General features: G+C 47.9%; 2 protein-coding genes across 3 annotated transcripts; one reads left to right on the plus strand and one right to left on the minus strand.

Annotated features, from left to right (window-relative positions):
- Window positions 1-629: 629 nt before the first annotated feature.
- On the plus strand, window positions 630-8,083 carry naa30 (N-alpha-acetyltransferase 30, NatC catalytic subunit). The gene is made up of 6 exons (XM_048249701.1): window positions 630-1,662; window positions 3,192-3,315; window positions 3,446-3,501; window positions 4,513-4,746; window positions 7,424-7,514; window positions 7,962-8,083. Exons 1-6 carry the CDS (start codon window positions 844-846, stop codon window positions 8,081-8,083), a joined length of 1,446 nt encoding a protein of 481 aa, XP_048105658.1. The 5' UTR covers window positions 630-843.
- A 431-nt stretch (window positions 8,084-8,514) lies between these two features.
- Window positions 8,515-21,465, minus strand: LOC125299114 (armadillo-like helical domain-containing protein 4). Of its 2 annotated transcripts, none has more exons than XM_048250238.1 (8): window positions 21,262-21,465; window positions 18,450-19,862; window positions 15,207-15,584; window positions 14,620-14,778; window positions 13,871-14,035; window positions 12,438-12,469; window positions 11,974-12,108; window positions 8,515-10,614 (listed from the first exon to the last, which is right to left on the minus strand). In XM_048250238.1, the coding sequence occupies exons 2-8, from the start codon at window positions 19,768-19,770 to the stop codon at window positions 10,543-10,545; spliced, it is 2,262 nt and encodes a 753-aa protein (XP_048106195.1). In that variant the 5' UTR covers window positions 19,771-19,862; window positions 21,262-21,465; the 3' UTR covers window positions 8,515-10,542. The 2 variants fall into 2 exon arrangements, with proteins under 2 accessions (XP_048106195.1, XP_048106194.1); XM_048250237.1 differs by having other exon boundaries at window positions 15,207-15,587; window positions 21,262-21,464.
- Window positions 21,466-21,991: the final 526 nt, after the last annotated feature.

The raw sequence follows: 21,991 nt of genomic DNA on the forward strand, positions 1-21,991 counted from the left end.
CTCCCAACACTGCCAACTGGGTGAAATAACCATTTAGTGGTGGGTGGGTGTGGGTGTGGGGGTCGCTGTCTGTGTGTCTCAGGCATGTTTGTCCTCGGAAGCGTTTTTGGTTCATGTTTTATTCACCTCGGCTGGCTTCTTAACGCTCTTAGTCATGGAACAGAAATGTGTAGGGAAACTGGTAGGTAGTCTATAATCATGAGTAGACTAGGTCTAGGCCCACTGAGTTCCTGCTGACACTGCCCTTGGTAGCCATTTGCAACATGGCCTATCCCACAACTGCCCTTAACTTTTATGCAAAATCTGTATTAATATAATTGTAATTATATTTTGTTAGGCCATAGGTCTTAAATATATTAGTGTCCTTGAAAGGCACAATCAGTGTATTTTGAGCCTACAAAAATAAGAAAGTATTTTTAACCTTTTAAAAATCTTTAGTTCACCAGCATTTGTAACAATCACATATGTAAATTAAATTATACATTTCCAGTGAAAATTGGGTATTTTTTCGATCTTAAGGCCTGAATCTTTAGCATGTTCTACAACCCATTGAGGTCGAGGAGGACGATGGACTGGTTCCAGTAACTGTCGTAAAATGACAGTTGCTTTGCAGCTACAATGGAGGTTGCTGCGACAGCACTTTACGGCAGCGAGGAACAGGGAAGCCGAGGGGGAAAGAGACGTTTAGGGTCTCGAGGAAAGCCGAAGTAGTCACCCTCACCATCGGAATTTCTACATTTTTAAAGAATGGTAGGAAACCTGTTTTAAAGACGTCGTTACACCGTGGATACGTATCTCTTCGTTGCGTTTCTGTAGTCTTTATTTTGCTCTGAATGAGGTGGGATGGCCGCAGTGCCGACTGGGCCTAGCAGCGCCTTACCAGAATCCCCGGCTGAAATTACTCCCTTCCCCGGGGATGGGTGCGGTGTACCCGGGGAAGGGAAACGGCAGGAATTGGTTACCCCTGCCAAAGTACTGGAACAGCAGGTCTCTGAGGGCAAAATAGTTAAAAATACAAACCAGAAGTGCTCGCTTTCTCACTCAGAGTCAACCCAGCACAACCACAATCGAACAGAAGAACAGCAAGTGAACGGCGTAAACCCTTCCATGGAGGACGGCTTCAGCCACAACCATGTAGACGAGAGTCCAGACGAACTGAGACAATCTCCAGATCGTTCTGACAGCTGTGTCGATGCGGCAAGACGCACGGCAAGCGACAGAAATTGCTTTTGCGAACGTCAAGAGCGTGGTCCGTGTGCGAACTGCTGCCAGACCCAGTCGAACAATAGTGACGGCCGGGAGACTCGGACTGAACCCAATTCTGAAGCTTGCCAGAGCCCCTGTGGCAGCGCCGTTGGTGACCAGAACACGGAAACCAACAGCGATGTCACAGAAGCACATAGACATTCAGGTGAAAACCTGGATAAAGGGGCCAACGCTGCCAAACCCAACCCGGTAGAAGACTCAACCCCAGCGGCTCAACTCGCGAGGTTAGACCTGAATAGCGAAGCTGGGTTCGACCAAGAGATCCGCTACGTTCGCTACGAGTCGGAACTACAGATGCCAGGAATCATGCGACTCATTACGAAAGACCTGTCCGAGCCTTACTCCATATACACCTATAGGTACTTCATCCATAACTGGCCGCAGCTCTGCTTCCTGGTACGTACATCCGCCCCGTCAACCTATCAATGACGTTAATTGCATAGTTAGCATAGTTAACAGTGTGCTTGTCTTTTGTAGCTTAACTTTTTGGTAGACAGTAGTATTATGTTATAGTATAATATAACACTCACACATTTGGTATTTTGTGCATTAGTAAAACACTCACAGACTCACAGATTTTAGTGCTTTAATTTGTGCTATCAATTTATGTATTCTTCATTCAACACAGCTTTACTTAAACCAGTGCACTGGCAAAATAGCATGCTGCCTCTTAAAGTCCTGCCATGGCAAATGCTCCCACTCTTACTTGATGGACAAATGATCCCAAAACAGAACAGGGATTCTTCCACAGACCAAAGAGAGTTTCTGGCTATGTGAGCTGCACTGCGCCCTGTCAGTGTAGAGTTAGGGCTGGCCTTGAGTAGGCCTATGTGTGGTGAATGGTTATCAGTGGTGCCCAAATGTGCAGAAATGTGGGCCTATGGGCCCTTCGCACAGCTATTTTTATGAACGTCACCCCCCCCCCCCACACACACACACACACACACACACACACACACACACACACACACACACAGCTCTGGGTCTGGACACTGAAACCTGATGCCATTGGCTGTCAAGTGTTTAACTGCAGTAATTCAGATGGGCCCTATATAGGTATATCAGGTGTTGGTCCACAAGCAACCGCTTGACCACACTCTCCCACGTACACAAACACACACAGCACGCAGCAAACACACGCAACACACACACACACACACACACACACACACACACATATTGAAATGTGATCGGACTGACCTAGAGTAAATTATAGCCTTGCAATTGCTACATGCTTGGGGCTCCTCAGGGCTCAAATGCCAAGTGCACTCAAGCAGCCAAGCGCTTGTGTTTTGTTTGTTTTTGTTTTATTTCTAAACAGACGCGGTATCAGTAAGCTGAGTGCCGTTATTGACAGATAGCTATACGTGTATATGTAGCCCAACAGCTGGGGCAGGCCTGCGCTACATCAGGACCAAATCCAGCACTTATGAGCTCTCAGAGTAGTTAATATTACATTCCTTAAAGTCTGTGTGCCTTATGAGTTATTTCTAAAGCACTTTTTTGGCAATTTGTGTATTGGTGAGGGACGCTTGTTTGTTGTAGCCTAGTGTTTCATTCCTAATTTACACCTGACAGATCTAGACATTTACATTGCATCATCAAATGGAACGTTCAATCACATTTTTGTGACTGCTCTCCTCAAAAGACGGAAAGGGCCACACACACCCAGGGTCCCGGAGGTCTTTTTACTCTGACCTGCGTCAGGGCTAGGGTGTCATGGGGAGGAGAGAGGTGGGAAATCGTTGCAAGTGGTCGACTTTGGAATGTAGGCTATCTGCCATCTGTTCCTGGTAACCTGCCGAAACGTCAGAGCCTGATCTGTGCTGCACCTGCCACAAACTGGCCTGCTGATGTGTTCCTCAGACTGCTTGGCTGTGTGTGTTTATTTTATTTTGTGTGTGTGTGTGTGTGTGTGCGCGCAGGCGGTGGTGGATGGCGAGTGTGTGGGTGCCATTGTGTGCAAGCTGGACATGCATAAGAAGATGTTCCGTCGCGGGTACATCGCCATGTTGGCCGTGGACTCCAAACACAGACGGAAAAGCATCGGTGAGTGTGGTCATCTCGTACGGCGCTGTCCTCTTGCGCGGACGGTCCCATGTTAACCTTGTGTGCTGTCACCCTGTAGGTGTGTTGTGTGGGCGGTCCCATGTTAACCTTGTGTGCTGTCCCCCTGTAGGTACCAACCTTGTGAAGAAGGCCATCTACGCCATGGTGGAGGGCGACTGTGATGAGGTAAAAGCGTCCGTCTCGTCTCGTTGTGTGCTGGCCTTGTTCTTGGCACATTTATTACACGCTCATGATGTATTAGCGTGTCACTGTGTATTTGTGCCTCTGGAGCTGCCCTCTCTCTCTCTCTCTTTCTCTCTCTATCTCGCTCTCTCTCTCATTTTCCAGGCCTTCCAATGCAAACAATCCCTACACCCTCACCATACCTACCTCAACTCTGTGTGGGTGCATACATGGAGGGTCGGCCATATTAAATCCTATTCAAGACCAGTTAGTCAGGGTGGAAGTGGTTTATAAAACCCTCCAGTCGCTAGTCTGCATCACTGCGGCCTGCACAAAGATGCGTAGCAGTTTAGTCATCCCTCTGCAACACCTTACCTCCACCACTTGTGTTTTTTGGCCTCATGGCCCTATTTGTTCATTGAAGAGTAATTTGAATCATATCATAGAACTGATACTAACAGCAAAAGCAGTAAAAAGCTAAGGGTCCTAAAAGAAGAAGTCCTACCTAATACAACATGAGTAGGTCTAAGGTCTAAGTCAACCTTAATAAAACATGAATACAGCTTCAAACTAGGGACAAATCCTGTATATGGATATCCTATGTATATTTCATGGTGCGTTTAATATATAATAAGTTCCATTATTTCCAATAAAACATCTCTGATATTAATGTCCTTAAAACTTCAAGGGCATCCCAAATCCTCTTCATTAAGAGAGGCCTCAGCAGCCGTCCACTCTGAGACAAGGTGGGAGTGGAGAGGGGTGGACGGATGGTCTGGTTTGAGAGGCCGTCTCTACCTCTCTCTCCCTTTCTTTCTTCTTACCTGTATCTCTCCCTCTCTCCCTCTCTTTTTCTCCTCCCTCAATTTCTTTACCTTTACTTATTTCTTCTTCCTGCCCCTTCCCTTTCTCTCCCCCTCATCCCTCTCTCTCTCCATCCCTCTCTCTCCATCTCTCTCCCCCTCTGTCTCTCTTTTCTCTTCTCTGACTGTTCTTTCTGTGTGTTCATCCCAGGTTGTCCTGGAGACGGAGATCACCAACAAGTCTGCGCTGAAGCTGTATGAGAACCTGGGCTTTGTGAGGGACAAGCGTCTGTTCCGGTACTATCTCAACGGAGTGGACGCTCTGAGGCTCAAACTGTGGCTCAGCGGCTTACCTGACCTGGACCCGACCCACACCCCCCGCCTCCCCCCAGCACTGACAAACCCCCTCATCCACACACCCACTCCCTTCCCCACCCCTCCTCTTGTAAACCCTCTCTGTCTCACACACACACACACACACACACACACACACACACACACACACACACACACACACAGAGCCCTCTCTGCCCAGGCACAGCCTCCTACAGGATCGCCATGTTTCCCTCTGAGGACTATTTTTTTTACTCTGAAAAACATATAAAAGAGTTTAGAGATGGCTTGAAAGGGTGTGTGTGGTTCCTGCAAGAGTTAAAAACTCACAGACAGCAGCAGCAGGCTCTGGACAGAGGACTGGACTGGAGGGGGCCTGGCCAGCATCTGGCCCAGTTTTCTGGTCCAGATCTTTACCCAGATCGGACCAGGATCAGGCCACATTCTGGCCCTTGTTCTGGCCCTTGGATCAGACTGGGTTCTTCTGGTCCCAGATCTAAGCTGAATAGGACAGGGTTCTGTCCCAGGTCCAGCCTGGTTCTGATTCCAGTCCCCTCCAGAGCTAGCTGCCCTGTCTGTGTTATGTGTGTAATGGTGAACTGAGATACTGAGATGTTTACTTGAGCCTGTTGAGCAGAGGGGGGAAGAATGAGAGGGTGGGGGGGGGTGGTTCTGATGCACTCATTTTCAATGGCCGAGGATGAGGAGGGGCTAAGGAACAAAAGGAGTCAGATGTACATTTATGTGGAATTTATTTCTGTGTTTCTTTTTTTTTTTTTTTTTGTTTTTAACAAGAGTGTTGGAAGAATTGAAGTTGTAGGAGTGTCTCTATTGGCTGAGTGGGGTTTTGGATGTGTTTTTGGAGATACGTTTGTAACCGTGCGTGCGTGTGTGTGTGTGTGAGATACATGTGTGGACGTACTATTCAGTGTGAAGTTCTCGCAGTGTGAAAAGAGTGCTAGTCGGACTGACGATTCCGTGTCTCAGTTCTGGTAGAGCCCTCTCAGACAAACTCCTCACTCACCAACCCCCCCCCCCCAAGCTGCCCAGGAACAAAACCTGTCCTTCCCACAATGCACTGCTAGCCACAGGCCAGGAAGGTCAGCTGTGAATGCAGAGAGACTTCTCATGCACATTTTCTATGCTTTACATTCAATGCCTGAGAACATACAGTACATCCATTTCCTCCCATTAACCTGTCCCCCAGCGGCATCCATTGAGCAGTGTTTACGAGATGCAGAGAGAAGAAGAGAAGTATTTATGTCCTCAAGATGCAGTCCAAACAATCTGACCTGAGAATTGGCGATAAAAGGGAAGATGTTTTGCTCATCCCATAAGACAGGCTAAAGGGTGCTGCAATAGCACTACTCTGTCACAAGAGCAGATAGCAGTTAGCACTGTCCACTACTCAAGCCAGCGAGAGCAGATAACAGTTAGCACTGTCCACTACTCAAGCCAGCGAGAGCAGATAACAGTTAGCACTGTCCACTACTCAAGCCAGCGAGAGCAGATAGCAGTTAGCACTGTCCACTACTCAAGCCAGCGAGAGCAGATAGCAGTTAGCACTGTCCACTACTCAAGCCAGCAAGGGCCCATCACAGGGGCTATTCTTTGTTTGGTGACAAACCTGGTTAAGTACGTTGTAAACCTAGTAGAAGAGCCTTTTATTAGGTTTACCACTTTGAGTTAAGTACCCAGGTCCGTAACTAAATTATGTAGAAAAGAATCCCTCTGGGGAAGATCTGAGCCAGCAGTGTTGGTAGCGATGAGGGCCCATAGTCACCCCTCCCCACCCCACCCTCAGAGCCCAACTCGGACCGAGAGAAGTGACCCTAGACACCAGTGACTTCAGGTATGGCCCTTAAAGGGATCTGGGCCCAATCTAGCTCTGAACCGGTCCCAAGTGGGCCTGGTATAGCCCTCGTTCAGTCAAACCTCTCTCAAACAGTAGCTGGATCTGGGATGGGCGGGTCCTGGTAGACCTGTGCCGGATCATGGCCTAACCAGTGGTACGTCTGGACCAGAGGCCAGGCCCAGTCAAGAGTGAGTGGCAGACCGGGCGGCGCTAGTCAAATAGTCCCGATTGTCCTGCTCAAACAAACCTATACCCAAACAGACGTCTGCACGCCCACACCGCAGACAGACCCTAAATAAAATATGCATACGACATACTGTGTCAAAACAAGAAGTTCATGAATGATGTTTGGATGCACTTTTGTTTGGCATTGCTGCTCTTGTGTGATTGTACGTGTGTGTGTGTGCGTGCGAAAGTGTGCATACATCCATCTCTGTTTAATTTTGTCTGTTGATGTTAATACACCTCGTGCTGATTCAGTTTAAAAAAAAAAAAAAAAAAAAAAAAAGATTTTCCATCAGTCCCTGTAGTGAGTTTTCTGTAATGCCTTCTCGGGGCACTAGGTGGCAGCACAGAACTGTGATGTGCTTCATGCAGCTCTGAGCAGTGAGAGACTTAAGAGTAACAAATTGCAGTACACAGTAAGCCCATGTGAACAACTCACTGTGCCATACATAATTGTAAAAGGAACAGCTGATTTCCCTACCTGTCTAATCAGTTTCTTTCATTTTCTCATACTGCCTGGAGTGAAACAAGTTGGAGGAATGGCATCTCTCATCCCTCTTTCTCTCTCTCCTCCTCCCTTCCATCCATCCCTCGCTGGCATTATTATTATTATTTTCTTGTTTATTTGTTTGGAAGTTCCGTTCCCACACAGAGCCAGAGCCTGGCCTCTATCAGTGACGTTTCCTCCAGTGGCTGAAGTCTGTCTCAGATTATGGGCAGCCAGTCCTGGGACATCCACTGTGATGACAGCAACTGCCCGTCCTCCGACGGCCAGCCCCAGAGAAGTGGTCCGATCCCTGGTCTGCTTCGGGGGAGGCTCTGCCCTGTCCGTCTCAGTCCAGCTCATCAGCTTGGGATGTAGGAGTACAGACTCCGGGGCTCTCTGCTCGCTATGGGAAAGACCCAAGAGGCACTTTCTCAGGGTTGACCTCTCTCTCTCACACACACACACACACACACACACACATAGAGCAGTGTTTATCTCCTAAATACCAAACAAACATGTGTTTATTTTTTTTTCCTCCAGGCGTCATTGTGTGCGTCATGTTGAGTAGGTTCTGACTTTTTGTTTTGGCAGAGAGCACTCCCACTCTGAAATCCCCTGCCCTAGAGAAACTAGCCACACACACACACACACACACCACTTTACTTCTTTTTTTGAGGTGTTCCTGGGAGGCTCACTGGCGATGCCCATCGTACAAGAGGAAGCGGTGAGGAGGTGTGGCCAGGTGTGGAGCATGCGTCAGGCTTCAGGTCCAGTCAAGTCCCTCTCGACTACACACCAGACCGCTCCGGGGAGAAACCCAGGCCAGATGTGGGCCAAGACTCAGCCGGATATAGAGTTTCCTGCTGCCTGCCAGGCTCGTAGGACTTGGTGCAGGCAGTGCCCTCACGTTTCCGACCTGATCTAGCGCTGCAGATGTGATGACATGGTGACGTGGTGGAGGGGAAGTGTGTGTGTGTGTGGGGGGGGGTTGGGTTGGTGTGGGATGAGAGGGTTGCATGTTGGGTTTCTGTTAAGACCTCTTCTGTCAAGTTTTGGGTTGATTTCAACAATGGAAAAAGGAAGATGGATATCTTTTATTTAAATGTGGGAAAAAAATATCTCCAAAATAAATTATTTGATTTTCTAAACACAGTGATGATATTATTTGCAGCCTGTTAGAACGGTGTGAGTGCATGTTTATATGTATGTATGTGTGTGACTGTGTCAAGACTATTCTAACTTCCCATCTTATGAAAAACAATACCACCACACACTAGCCTTGTCAACAACAAAAAAAACCCTCTCCGCTTAAACCAGGTCAAAGGTGAGTTTATTGGGAGTTACAGATTGTCAACAGTATAACAGACCAAAATATGGCTGCTGTAATCATAGGCCACATGACACTTAGAGCATAATTACATGGGCACAGGCAATCAGTGCATTCACATTACAGAGAAAACAGGTGGCACTGCACAGAGTCAAAGACAGGAGAGGGTATCTGAAAGCTATAGGTGTCCATTACATACCAACCAGTGAGAAGAGACTATTTGTTACTGGATTTAACTTTGAATGCGTGTCTGTGTGGTAGTACTGTTAACTCATAATGAAAGATGACCACTCCTGACCCATTCTCATGACACAGCAAGCAGGTATGTAGGAGTTGCCCAAATGCACTATAAAGCAAGCAGGTGTATTGAGTAGATCTGTCCAGAAGCGTGGTAAAGCAAGCAGGCGTAAAGGTTTATCCAAATGAGAGAGAAAATCGCAACCAGATGGCACCTGACCTGGAATGGACAGGGTTAAGAGTCGATGGTTACAGAATTTAATTACCATTCCATGTTCTTTCACCGCTAGTCTCTTCCTGTCTGAATGCAGCTTAGACTCTGGCTCAATTTACTCAATTAACCCCATGGTTCAATTAAAACCAGATCTGGTCCAAATCGAGCTTAGAGGCTCAATTCAAGCCACATCCAGGCTAAATCAAGGAGACCCATTCCAGTGTCGACTGCTGCTGATTTGCTGCACAATGTGTGTGAATGAAGGATAATCAGTCTTAAAACACCTTCACTTGTGGCAGCAAGCATACATGATGTCCACCACGATGAGGGTCAACCTTGACATCAACAGTATCGAGTCTTTAACTCTGAAAACTTCAAGGTCAAGGTTGTCTCAAATGTTTCCAATTCAGAGGCGATACTTCATGGGTTGGTTACCATGCACACTGCATGAAAATAAACAAACTCTTTCCAGTGATATGACATGTATGTTGTACTGAACAGCAGGTTGATGAAGTTATTTCTCTTCCATGCTCTGAAAACAAACAATGACAATCTGTACATCTTTTCTCTTTTGCGAGAGAAAACCAAAAGTCAATATTTACAATAACATGATTTCAAAAAATTATCAGTAAGGCGAAAAATAGCCATTTGTATATAATCAAAGTCCTACTCTTAATTTTACTGTATTATGCTAATATTTTGCTGGTTTGAGTTGCAGAAATGTTAATGTTGATTGTGGCCTGCATTGTTTCTGTATTTAATTTACATCTAATTTAATTAAATAATTCACTGAATGCAGCAGCAGGATATTTACAGAGCACACGGGGTTGGGACAGGGGGCAGATGGGCTGGTCTATGATACGCACCGGCCACTTTTGGACTCTTAAGTGATCTGCTCCATGGACTGTAGGCATGGCTGAGAGATGTCTGCAGGCCCAAACCAGCAGGGAGCTGAGTGCGGTTCAGACGTGGCCCAGGTCTGGAGCACATCTTGGGCCCCGATTGTATCAACACCAAGCAAAAGGTTAAGTCTTGCAAACTAATTGCAAAACAATTTTCATGTTCCATTACATTTTCAAAATCCATTTTTGCCATGTCATTCAATTAACTTTAGTTAATGTGTGGTACACTTGCAAATGTTGTGTGGACCCACTGAAGGAGAACCAGATCAGAGCCACAGTCACACACACACGCACACGCACACACACACATGCACAAGCCAGAGTAGACAGTGCTTATCAGTGAATGGTTGAAGGGTGTAAATCTTGTGTGGACCTACTGGAACAGAACCAGATCAGAGCCACAGTCACACACACACATACACACACACACACACCAGATCAGGGCCACAGCCAGGCCACAGTCAGCAGCTGTGTGGCTAATCAGAGATAGCATGGTGCCTGAGGGAACTTCCTCTTCAGCGCTGTGTGTGTGTGTGTGTGTGTGTGTGTGTGTGTGTGTGTATTTGTGTGTATGTTGACTAGATGGTCCGGTGCAAGGGGTAGGGGTGGGAGTAGTAAGGGCATCCCTTCTTCTCCATGACAACAGGTGTGAGTGCATGTCTCAGAACTCGTCCTCTGAGCTGTCGGCCAATAGCATGGCTTGGTCCTGGCCGGTTCGCACCTCTCTGGTTTGCTGGAAGGACAGAAGGGAGAGAGAGTGGTGGAGAGGAGGGCCGCTATGAGCAGAACGAGCCTGCTGTAATCCTCAGGAGAGCAGAGGAGGGGAGAATGACACATACATCTTCTCCTCCATCTCTCTCTCTCTCTGTCTTTCTCTCCCACTGCCTCTCTCTCTCTCTCTCTTTATCTCTCACTCATTTCATTCCTTCTATTCCTCTTTTCCTGCCATTCTTAAATCATACAAACCAAAAAATTAAGGCCATTATACTGACATGACATCCATGTTTAAATGAAGGCCACATCATACTGACATGACATCCATGTTTAAAGCAACACCAAAGAACTTTTCCTCTGTCGCACGCACTATTTGTTTATCCAACACTGGCTTTGGAAATACCAATGTCCACAGACAAGGTAGAATATGTTGCATTATTTTATGAAAGTACGATGTATTGCGACATCAGATGCAAGTCACATTTGTAGTTGCTTACTGTATGTGTCATTCCATCGAACTACAGATCCGCTACCCGATCTGGCAAACTTACATAGTGCGGTTATAGCCGATAGAGGGTCATGGTTTAATGCAGAAGTGCCGTTCACCCTGTTACGAGTTGATGAACCACTGAAACGATTTTGGAAACATTATTTTAAGGTAGAAAAAACTCTTTGGTGTTGCTTTAAATGAAGACCACATTATACTGACATGACATCCATGTTTAAATCTCTAGTGGAAACAAGAATAGTAGGAGAACACACTTTCTACCAGAAAATGGAGAACTTGGTCCAGCCTGGGGAGAAAATAGCTACAGCTTTTTCTCTGTCTCCATCCCTCCCTCTCCTTCTCTCTCTCTTTCTCTGTACTCCCCCTCTCTTTCACTAATCTTTGAAACCATCAGCTTCGTTTATCCTTGATGCCCACTCTCACCCCTCCCTCTGTACTACACCTGTCTGCTAGTTTGTGAAGCCTTTTCACATCTCCCACCTTCCATTAATCCCCCTCTCCCTCTCTCTCATCCTCTTCATCCCCCTCTCTTTCTCCTCCTCTTCATCCCCCCCTCTCTCCCTAGCTCCTCCTTTTCATCCCTCACTCTCCCTCTCTACTCCTTTTCATACTTCTCTCCCTCTCTCTCATCCTCTTCATCCCTCTCCCCCCCCCTCTCCATCTCTCCATTTCTCCCCCTCTCCCTCTCTCTGTCTACATCTCCATCACTCCCCCTCTCCCCCCTAGCCATCACTCCATCTCTCCATTTCTCTCAATCTCTCAATCACTCCATCTCTATTTCTCCCCCTCTCTTAATCTTTCCATCTCCACTTCTCCCTCTCTCTCTCCCTCTCTCCCTCCCTCCCTCCCTCCCCTGTCTCTCTGTCTCACCTTCCTGCGTTGGTGTTTGAAGCTGTTCCTCCTCTTGCGGTGGATCATCCTGATGCTATAGAGCGCCCCGACGATGAGCAAAGCTCCAGCTATGCCAATGCCCACCGGTGCCAACATGCCAGACACGTACCCTGCCTGCAGACACCAGAGGAGACAACACACACACACACACACACACACACACATTCAAGTAGACAAGCCAGACAAGATGGCACATACAGACACACACATACTGATGAATGTATAGCATATCTGAACCGTCATTATAAGTACTTTTTATAATAAATAAAAGCACCTGCTAATTGAGATGTAAATGTACACATGGAAGGAACATACAGTACTACAGCAGTGTGTGTGTGTGTGTGTGTGTGTGTGTGTGTGTGTTTGTGCGCGCATGCATGCATGCATGTGCGTGTGCGTGTGCATGTGTGTCTGGTTTGCCTTGTGGCTGCTGTCCCCCTCACCTTCTCACGGATGAGTTCCACCCAGCTGCGAGCTGAAACAGAGGAGGGAGATAAGGAGCTGATTTAACCGCCCTCATTCTGAAGCACAACACACACAACTCCTGCCAAACTGTCTGTGTGAGTAGTAGTCCAAGGCGAAAAGCATCAAACAAAAACATAATATAAATACACTGACGCTTTACGGTCAGCCCAGCCCTAAGTTCTAGTGCCACTTTAGGAAGCAGCTTTCAAGCAAGAAGCTGCTGCAAGTAGTGGCAACAGTGTAGATGCTGTTTTGGTGGCATTTGGCACTGTTTTGGTGCGTGTCCACACCTGATCTTGGTCCCAGGTCTGGAACAGAGTTGGAAGACCTGGGGCATCGCTGTGACCCAGACAGAAACTGACTCCAGAACAGAACTGGCCCAAATCTGACCCAGAATAGAATGTGAACACATGTCAGATAAGACCCAAATATATTGATTGATTTATTGGTTAATTGATTGATTTAGTTTATTTTGATTGGGCTTTTAGCTGATGCTTTTATTCAAAGCAGCTTATAGAGCACAAACACCAATCCCCCTGGAGCCACTAATGGGTCAGGTGCCTTTGTCAGCGGTGCAACAGTAGTCTGGCTTTCACCAGACCAAGCTCAATCTTTTAAGGTTAAACATTGGTCTGGGGAGTCCACTATGTATTTTCTACTGCACAAGAGTCGTGATCAACGGGCATAGTTCAAATGACTCTGTACGCAATTGTCATAGTCATTCACCAATCTGACCAACGAACCGGGTGACGTTTGCAGAGCGACGCAAAAACTCAGTAGGGGGTTAATAGCCAATAGTGCGCCAGGTGGATAAGCCAGCTTGTGATTGGTCCCGGCAAAATTGTAACGGAAGCAGCAGAAAAAGATGCTCAGGTTTCCAGCCAGCCTCCAGATCAGGCTGAGTTCCCAGTCTAGTGCAACAGTGGAAGGACCTGGAATCAAAGTCTCTGGCATCCAGAACATACAGACCAGCACCACTCAGATCTGGCAGACAAGCACCAGGTCTGTTCTGATCAGGTCTGTTCTGTTCAGGTCTATTCTGTCCAGGTCTGTTCTGATCTGCCCAAGGTCTGTTCTGATCAGGTCTGTTCTGATCAGGTCGGTACTGTCCAGGTCTGTTCTGAACAGGTCGGTTCTGATCAGGTGTTCTGTTCAGGTCTATTCTGTCCAGGTCGTTTCTGATCTGCCCATGGTCTGTTCTGTTCAGGTCTGTTCTGTCCAGGTCGTTTCTGATCTGCCCATGGTCGGTTCTGTTCAGGTCTGTTCTGTTCAGGTCTGTTCTGTCCAGGTCTGTTCTGATCTGCCCAAGGTCTGTTCTGTTCAGGTCTGTTCTAATCCGCCCCAAGTCTGTTCTAATCCACCCCAGGTCTGTTCTGCTCTGTGTTCCTGCTGGCTGCCCACTCCCACTCACCGAGGCCCTGGTTCCGCTGCACCCACACTGGGGGAGGGGGGATAAGGCTGTAGGGGGGGCGTGTGGAGGCGGGAGCGGGCGCCGGACCATCCGTCAGATCCTCATCACTCTCCTCTTCCTCCTCCTCTGAGTCCTCTGTGTCCTCGTTCTCCTCATCCTCCTCTTCTAAAGCAAATACAAGAGCACTCTCAGTTCAACTAGTCACAGAAGACTGTAGTACTATAGATCAGACATAGAGCTTCTAATAGAAGACTGTAGTACTATAGATCAGACAAGTACATAGATCAGACATAGAGCTTCTAACAAGTCTCTTTTAACAAAGAATGGGACACCGGCTGCAATCATGGCAGCACCAGGCTCATAGGCAGCCGTGGCCTACTGGTTAGCCTTTCGGACTTGTAACCGGAGGGTTACCGGTTTGAGCCCTGACCAGTAGGTACGACTGAAGTGCCCTTGAGCAAGGCACCTAACCCCTCACTGCTCCCCGAGCGCCGCTGTAGCATGCAGCTCACTACGTCTGGATTAGTGTGTGCTTCACCTCACTCTGTGCTGAGTGTGTTACACTAATTCACGGATTGGGATAAATGCAGAGACCTAATTTCCCTCACGGGATCAAAAGAGTATATATACTTGATGTCTGTGTATGACGTTTATGTGTGTATAGATCTAGAGATATAATTATTTGTGTACAGCAGTGAGGGCTCGATTAGTTATGGCTGTAGTTTATGTGAGAATGTGAGCACACCCACCCTCAGATTCCAGCTCCTCCAACCCAGATTTGGGTCTGGCCGCTGGAAAGAGTGCTGCCTTGGTAACAGTTGCCATGGGGCGTTGTTGAGTGACGCTGGCTGATAGGGTGGCAGAGATGGTGGGAGGAGTCCTCCCGGGGTTCTGAGTGATGTCAGCACCTGCAGGAGCCAATCAAAATCCAGCTTTCAGTTATCGTGGCGGTGCCTTCAATCAGACAGCACAGAGGATATTCTCATTACAGTAAAACACTTGAAAGTACCAGAACTATTTCAACACACAAAACTAAATTTCACATGCTTACTTAACTGTCCTTTTTTAGGTAGAAATGATTTAATTAGTTAGTAGATTTGACATGTGGCTGTCAGATTAGTATTTCTGAAACTTACGGTTAAGAGTCCAGTGAGCCCACACCAGGAAAGCAACGAACTCTGGGTCACATCTGAGCCAGGTGAGATCCAGATTGGAACTGGATTTAAACCGGACCTGAACTAGATTTAAATTGGATCTGAACTGGATCTGATCCGAATAAGAGACAGTAGCCCTCCTGATACCCTGATGCCCGCGGCACCTCTCCCTCTCCCCTCACCTGTGTGGTCTGCTGGTGCCCTGGGATACACTGTGCTGACTGGCCACCGTGACGGCTCGGCAGCCTCCGCCATCTCCACGCCAGACGTTTGCCATGGTGACGGCCACTCGGCAGCCCCCGGGGGAGGGATATCCGAGAGGGCTCGGTCTGTGTCCATGGTAACCACTCGCCCGAGGTCTGCCTCCATCAGTGTGCCTGTTGCCAGCTCGGCAGGGGCTGGCGGCTGCGATGCCAGCACACTCCCACCAGGGGGCGCCGTGGCCGTGCCCCCCTCCGGCGAGGCTTCGTCAAAGGGCTCAAAGATGAGCGGGAGGTCCTCGGAGGACATGGCTGGCTCCATGCCAACCTCCTGAGAGGACGACAGCACACCAATTCCCTCTGCTGGCAGAGGAGGGAGAGAGAAAAAAAGTGTTGTGTTGTGTGTTTCACCAGGCCCCCCAGTGGCAGTGCCAGTGTCAGCCGCGCCCAACTGGCTTGGGAGCGAGGCAGAGCGAGGCATCTGCAGCGCAAGCAGCCTGTGCAGTCAGAGTGCAGCTAGCTGGCGTTTACAGAGTGATAAACGAGGAGACTGCAGGGCACAGACTGTGTTTGAGTCTGGAGCGCATCTGGGCCAAAACCATAACGGAATCAGGAAGCTGCTGTTTGTTTGTTTGTTTAGGGTGATTATGGGCAGCATGGATGTGGAACACAAACACTAGTTTCACAACTCACTTTTACAGAGAAAACTAAACTAACAAACAAACAAACAAACAAACAAACAAAGGAATGAGTTCAAGAATTAGGGTTTTAATATATTCTTTAGGATAAAATAGTGTAAACATTTAAAGCCAGAAAATCTCATGATACTTTTAAAATTCTTTCATAATTTATCTCTCTCAGTGTTACTGACTTTGGCTGATTGTGGTTGTGGTCAAGTTGCACCTAGTAGTGTCATGCATGGTGCTGCACCTAGCCATGATATAACAGCATATTTCTCCCTGTCCATCCGCGTGTAAATCAACAGAAAAGTACCAAAATTATCATCTGTGGTAACTGGAAGTTACATGTCCATGGAGCAACAACTTTGCTCCGTGGCACTGCACAAACCAACATTTTGGGTGTGCACAATGTGAGGTCCATCTCCCGGAAAAAATGACGCAGTTACGTTAGGCGTATACAAAGACTTTTGAAAAGATCCAGATCATGAGCATCTGGGTGGGGCCATGCAGAGGAAAGGACACTGAACAGCATAAATACATCAGGACGTCAACAGTATATATTGTGTGTGTGTGTGTGTGTGTGTGTGTGTGTGTGTGTGTGTGTGCGTTCCTGTGTGTGCGTGCGCGTGTGTGCGCTTTGGGCTCTGTATTGTCTCCTCTGGTGTGCAGACTTGTGGTGTTTGGCTCTCCAAAAGCACATGAGAGCTGTCTCAGGTAACACCTATAAACACACACACACATGCACACACACACACACACACACACACACACACACACACACACACATTTTAAATGGGCCAGAGATCCACGTGTTTTGGTGAGTCTGAGCACACCCGTCATTAAGACAGAATCTTAATTTCAGAGCCTCTCGGAGGAGCAACTTTCTTCATGTCAGCCTGACGCCTCCTGTCTTGACTTCAAACACATTTCTAGGCCAGTTTCATTAAAGCACAAATGACATCTGAAAGTTTGTGGGAGACATCTGCATCCCATCTGTGCTCTCACCAGTCCTGTAAGGCCGTGCGGACACTACTCTAGACATCTCCTAAAATCCCTTTCCCTCTCTCAAATATTTAACAAGTTCTTTCTATAGCAGGCTTTTTCAGGGCCGAAATGGAAAGCTGCATAGCTTTTGAGGACAGTTAAAAAAGAAATGTTAAATATAACTGAGCCTGTCAAAGTGACAAAGAAAGGATAAATACATATTTAATACGCCTGTCACTCATCTCCATCCAGGCCCTGGAATATGTGGACTGCAGTGGGCCTATATAGATAGATAGATAGTTAGATACTTTATTGATCCTCAAGGGGAAATTCAAGACAGCATATGCAACATAAACACGAGTAAGCATCGATAATTCATTCCCGTGCATCTTACTAACGTAAGCCTGCACAGTAGGCCTATTGTATGTTTCCCATATAATAATAATATAATATAATAATATAATCTGCTATTCATTCCTTATAAGCATTTCTCTTTGATCAATACCCTTCATAATACAGCTGTACACTGTCCAGAGACTGCGCTCAGCGCACCTGTTTTCCAGGCGTGTTTTGGTGGCGGCACTAGACATGTTTGAGTGGGACAACAAAGAACTCAAAGCTCTATTACACCCAGGGTGCAATCAGTGACAGCTCGTCTTTAATCTCTCAGCGGAGAGAAGAGAAGAACTCAAAGCTCAAAGGAATTCACACGGCACCCCTGGCTCCCTGCTCTAGTCTCGCCACGTCACACGCGCTTATTTCAAGCGGCGCGGTCGAAAAATAGAAAGTAATTAGGCTGTCCTGGGTTCCCGCGGCGACGGCGGTAGCTCAAAGTGGAGCAAGCGGAGCGGTGCTTGGTGTCCCGGCGCATCATCACAGCTCATCTCGGCACACGCCGCTGTCTGACGCTCGGATCGCGTCTCTGGCACATCTGAAGCCGGCCTTACATGCTCCACAGCGGGACGCAGCACCTGACGCGAGCGAGGCTGCAGATTGTTGTGATACTGATGCACCTGACGCGAGCGCAACCACAGGGTTGTTGTGATACTGACGCACCTGACGCAAGCAAGACCGCAGGGTTGTTGTGATACTGACACACCTAATGCGAGTGCTATCGCAGGCGTGTTGTAATACTGTGCTAGCGTGCTGCATCAACAGCATACAAAACACCTCCAACTGTGTACCTGTGTAGAAGCTCACAGGGGCGTGTACTTTGACAAAGTGGTGTGGTAAAAACACAGTATATTTAACTGTGATTTCTTTCTTTTAAAAATAAAACACATGACCCTTAATGATCCAAAACATTTTTCACAAATTAATGTTGAAAAAACCTAAGATAGCTAAAATATCATCAGTGCAGGTGTGTTTAATCATCCAGGAATATGGTCAAATAAGTTATATTTTTTGTTGCGTATTCTAAGTGAAATGATTTGTATACAAATCTCACAAAACCAGAGAGCCTATGTAATGGACAGCAAGATAATTTACTTAACAACAAAAAGGAAAAGTTGCCTTTCATGAAATGACACAATGGATGATTTCCATGAGCTCTCAGACTCACCTCCCTGCAGGCTCACCGTCTCTGTCCAGGTCTCAGCCACTGGAGCATCTGATCTCGGGGTGAAGATCGGCAGCTGGGAAGCCCAGTCCGGTCCTGAGGCAGGAGAGGTGGCCCCTGCGCCCGCTTCCTCGCTCATCCGCTCCACTGAGGATGTGCTGTCACCAGGCTGGAGAGAGGGGCTGAGGAGACCGTGCTGGACGGAGGAGGATGGAGGCGCTGATGCAGCCGTGGCCACTACTCCTCTCCCGCTCTCCGAGTCTGGGGGCGTCAGCATGCCCTGGGGAGCCCGGGTCAGCGTCGCCTCCCACTGGCCCTCGTATCCGCCCCAGTGCCCCTCTGGTGTTGCCCCCCTAGGCGTGCCCGGGGTATGTGCGTGGCTGCCTGACCGCTGCCCCCTCGTGGCCTGACCCCCAGCCTGTGCGGGGTCGCCGCTCTGCTGGGCCATCTGTGTCTCTCCCCAGCCATCTGTCTCGCGGCCAGACGGCCCTTCGGAGGGTGGCGCTGCCGTTGGCATGGCGGGCTTGGCACTGGGTGGCACAGTGGCAACGGCGGCGGCGGCAGTGGCAGCGTAGGCAGCGGCTCTGCCTCTCTTGCCGTCTGTTGCAGGAGAGACTGTGACTGAGACGGAGTGTAAGAAGTGTGCCACCCCCTCGCCTTCACCCTCCTCCTCCTCTTCCTCCGCCTCCTCCTCGGCCACCCTGTCCCCTGGCTCTGCTGCGTCCCTGTGCCGGTCTGCGAGCCTGTCTGGTCGTTGCCATGGCACCTGCTGCTCGGCGGCAGTTGAGGGTGTGGAGGTGACTAGCGCTGAGCTGCTCCGTCGTTCCTCAACAGAGCTCTGTGTGGCCACCGACCCGGCAGCAGCCATAGAGGTGGTGGTGGTGGTGGTGGTGGTGATGGTGGTGGTGGTGGTGGTGGAGGTGGTGGTTAGTGTCACCTGGCCTCGTGCCTCCTCCTCTCTAGCCTCTTCCTGCACCAGCCCCTCCGGGATCCTACCCTCCTTCTCCTCCTCTTCCTCCTCCTCCCTGGCTGCCGTTTCTGGGCCTCCCTCCGTGAGTCGAGCTGCGGTAGCTTCAGCTTCTGCGGCGGGCACCAATGCCTGCGCAAGCCTTGGCACAGACGGGCACTCCTGGCTCCAGCGCTGGGCGTGCCGTGCTTCTAATCCGTCCGCGGCTTGTTCTTGTGCTTGTCCGTCCTGTCGAGCGGTGCAGCCCAGGGCCCCCGGCGGGAAGGTCCCCTGAGCCTCGGGCGCGAGCGGGGCAGCCTGAGTCGAGAGGCAGCTCACGGCCAAGTAGAGGCCCAGGAGCGTCCAGAAGCCCACCATGGCTCACGGGCAGAGGGGCGTGAAAGCTGCTGGAGACAGGAGAGGAGCAGTAGGGTGGACGGGGGGATCACATCCAAACTGCCAGAAGGACCCTTTGGCATAAAGAAAAGGGGGGGAGGATGGAGCAGAGAACAGCCAGATACTTAAGTGGATTAAATCGATTACATTGTTTTTTTCTTAATTTGCATGCAAATGCTCCTCCACCTTCATTTACCCAGAGTTTCCCTGTTATCTCATATACCAACTTTCAAATGTATTATTTCTGGCTATACACAGAACCTTTAAGATGTATTCTTTCTGTCGATACACAGAACCTTTCAAATGTATTAATTCACTCAGGAACAGATCAAGACAAGGTACGGGCCAGATCAGAGTCAGATAAGAGTCAGATCAGGGCCCTGGACCATTCCAGTTGGAAGCTATCTGGGTGTTGAACTGCTGTTAGTCATACAGTACTTGTGTAATAACAAACGCATAGCTTAAACACTATAGGAAATGTGTCCAACCCAAAAGAATGTCATGTGTTTTATACCATAGAGACATTACCAAGATCATAAAAGTATAGTCTATGTCCAGAGTCCAGAATATATGTGGGAACATTATAATGATCACTTTTAATGCTGTATTTTTGCAGATTTGACATAACTTTTCATGATACAACCAACATGATACAACCATTAGGGCAAAGAAAAAATGCATCTTAGTGGGTAGGGAATGGAAATAGCCTTTCTCACTCTTTTCACTCATGCACACCCCCTCTCTCTTCTCTTGTTCTTTCTCTCTCTCTATCTCTCCCTATTCCTCGTTGCCACACAGTAGAAACCTGACACAGCACACTGCAATGTGTGTCTACTTCCAGCCTCTAAAAATAGCTGGCTTTAGTCTGGAAGACAATGAAATCTAGTAGACACTGTGACAATGTGTAAGGTTGATTTATAGCCTATAGGGCCTATGCCAAAACAAATATACGCCACAGGGCTGCGAAGAACATTCAAGTATTATGACGACGTTATTCTGTTTGAAATATATCAAGCTTTCTATTCGATACATGAATTATTTACAAGCGGTATTTATCAGTTTCAATAACAACTTGCCGAGCAGTCAATCAATCGCAAATCAATCCAGTTCATGGACACGTGAAGGACCAAGAGAGGCAGCGTTGCTAAGGATGCAAGTGATGAGACTGACTCTAGGATGAAAACACGTACTGGCGCTGGACTTCTTCACCACGAAAAATAGCCATCGCTGCGCACTCGACTGCGCAAGAGGAATGGCTCATGGAAACTCTGATTTACCAAGAACATACAGCTGACACATACATTGGCGTATTCATTCAAGTGAATGAGACGTAAGATGCACCACTTTCTTGTTATAAGAAAAGAGAAACATCTTATTTATCAAGTCTTACAGAAAGATTCTTCTCATTTTAGCTACCAGTAAGAAATTGACGTAGAAAGTCTGTGAGGATGAAAATGATGCCATTGTCCTTACCTGTGGATCTGTGGAAATATTCACCCCGATCTCATGTTCTGATTCATCCCAAAGTGTCTCATGAATGTTGTTTTTTCCAGAACACACGCACTGCAATTGAGTCACTATTGGTCCGGCAGCATGTCTACCGGGATGTTTGTAGCCTTCTCAATGCGAGGTGCGCGAGAAGTGCACGTGTGTGCGCGCTCCTGCTAGCGGTGGTGGCAGGCAAGGTTGAACATGTACGCGCACCGCCTATGCATGTTTCATAGCCTACATACTTTTGCTTCGTATTTATCACGTATTACGATTCAGTCCATGGGGAACTGAAATACTACAGGGCTAAAAAATAGCCTATATAGCCTAACTAACTTGTCCAAATCTTCAATGATAAGGTTCTGATGATGAATTGTTTTGGCTGCTATATTAAAAATGAATGACAGAGTAAGAAACACAAAATACATAATGTATAATATTCATTTGCAAGAGCCTATCGCATCTGAACCGTTCAGAACTATTTTTATGAGCCTATTAGGCTACAACCAGTCATGAAAATAGATCAGTGCTAGCACACCAAGACAGGAGCACCCTAGCATAGGGAAAATGGATGTTAATTAATCATGACAGTGAATAAGTAGGCTACAACGTTTGATTTAATGTTTTAAGTTACTGTTAGTGAGTAGCCTTACAGTACACCTTACAGACAGCAAAAATAAACACCGTTTGTTCACTGTTGTTCTGTGTTTTCAGA

The sequence above is a fragment of the Alosa alosa genome, chromosome 8, assembly GCF_017589495.1.
Source record: "Alosa alosa isolate M-15738 ecotype Scorff River chromosome 8, AALO_Geno_1.1, whole genome shotgun sequence".
Lineage (NCBI taxonomy): Eukaryota > Metazoa > Chordata > Actinopteri > Clupeiformes > Clupeidae > Alosa > Alosa alosa.

Bases quoted from the DNA above. Each gene is read 5' to 3' on its own strand.
- naa30 (XM_048249701.1), top strand. From the start codon at position 844: ATGGCCGCAGTGCCGACTGGGCCTAGCAGCGCCTTACCAGAATCCCCG. The intron at 3,316-3,445 runs GTGAGTGTGGTC...GTCCCCCTGTAG, and splicing joins ACACAGACGGAAAAGCATCG to GTACCAACCTTGTGAAGAAG. The intron at 7,515-7,961 runs GTCTGCTTCGGG...AGCATGCGTCAG, and splicing joins GAGAAGTGGTCCGATCCCTG to GCTTCAGGTCCAGTCAAGTC.
- LOC125299114 (XM_048250237.1), bottom strand. From the start codon at position 19,770: ATGGTGGGCTTCTGGACGCTCCTGGGCCTCTACTTGGCCGTGAGCTGC. The intron at 15,588-18,449 runs GTGAGTCTGAGA...CTCCTCTGCCAG, and splicing joins GACGGTGAGCCTGCAGGGAG to CAGAGGGAATTGGTGTGCTG. The intron at 14,036-14,619 runs GTGGGTGTGCTC...TATTTGCTTTAG, and splicing joins GGAGGAGCTGGAATCTGAGG to AAGAGGAGGATGAGGAGAAC.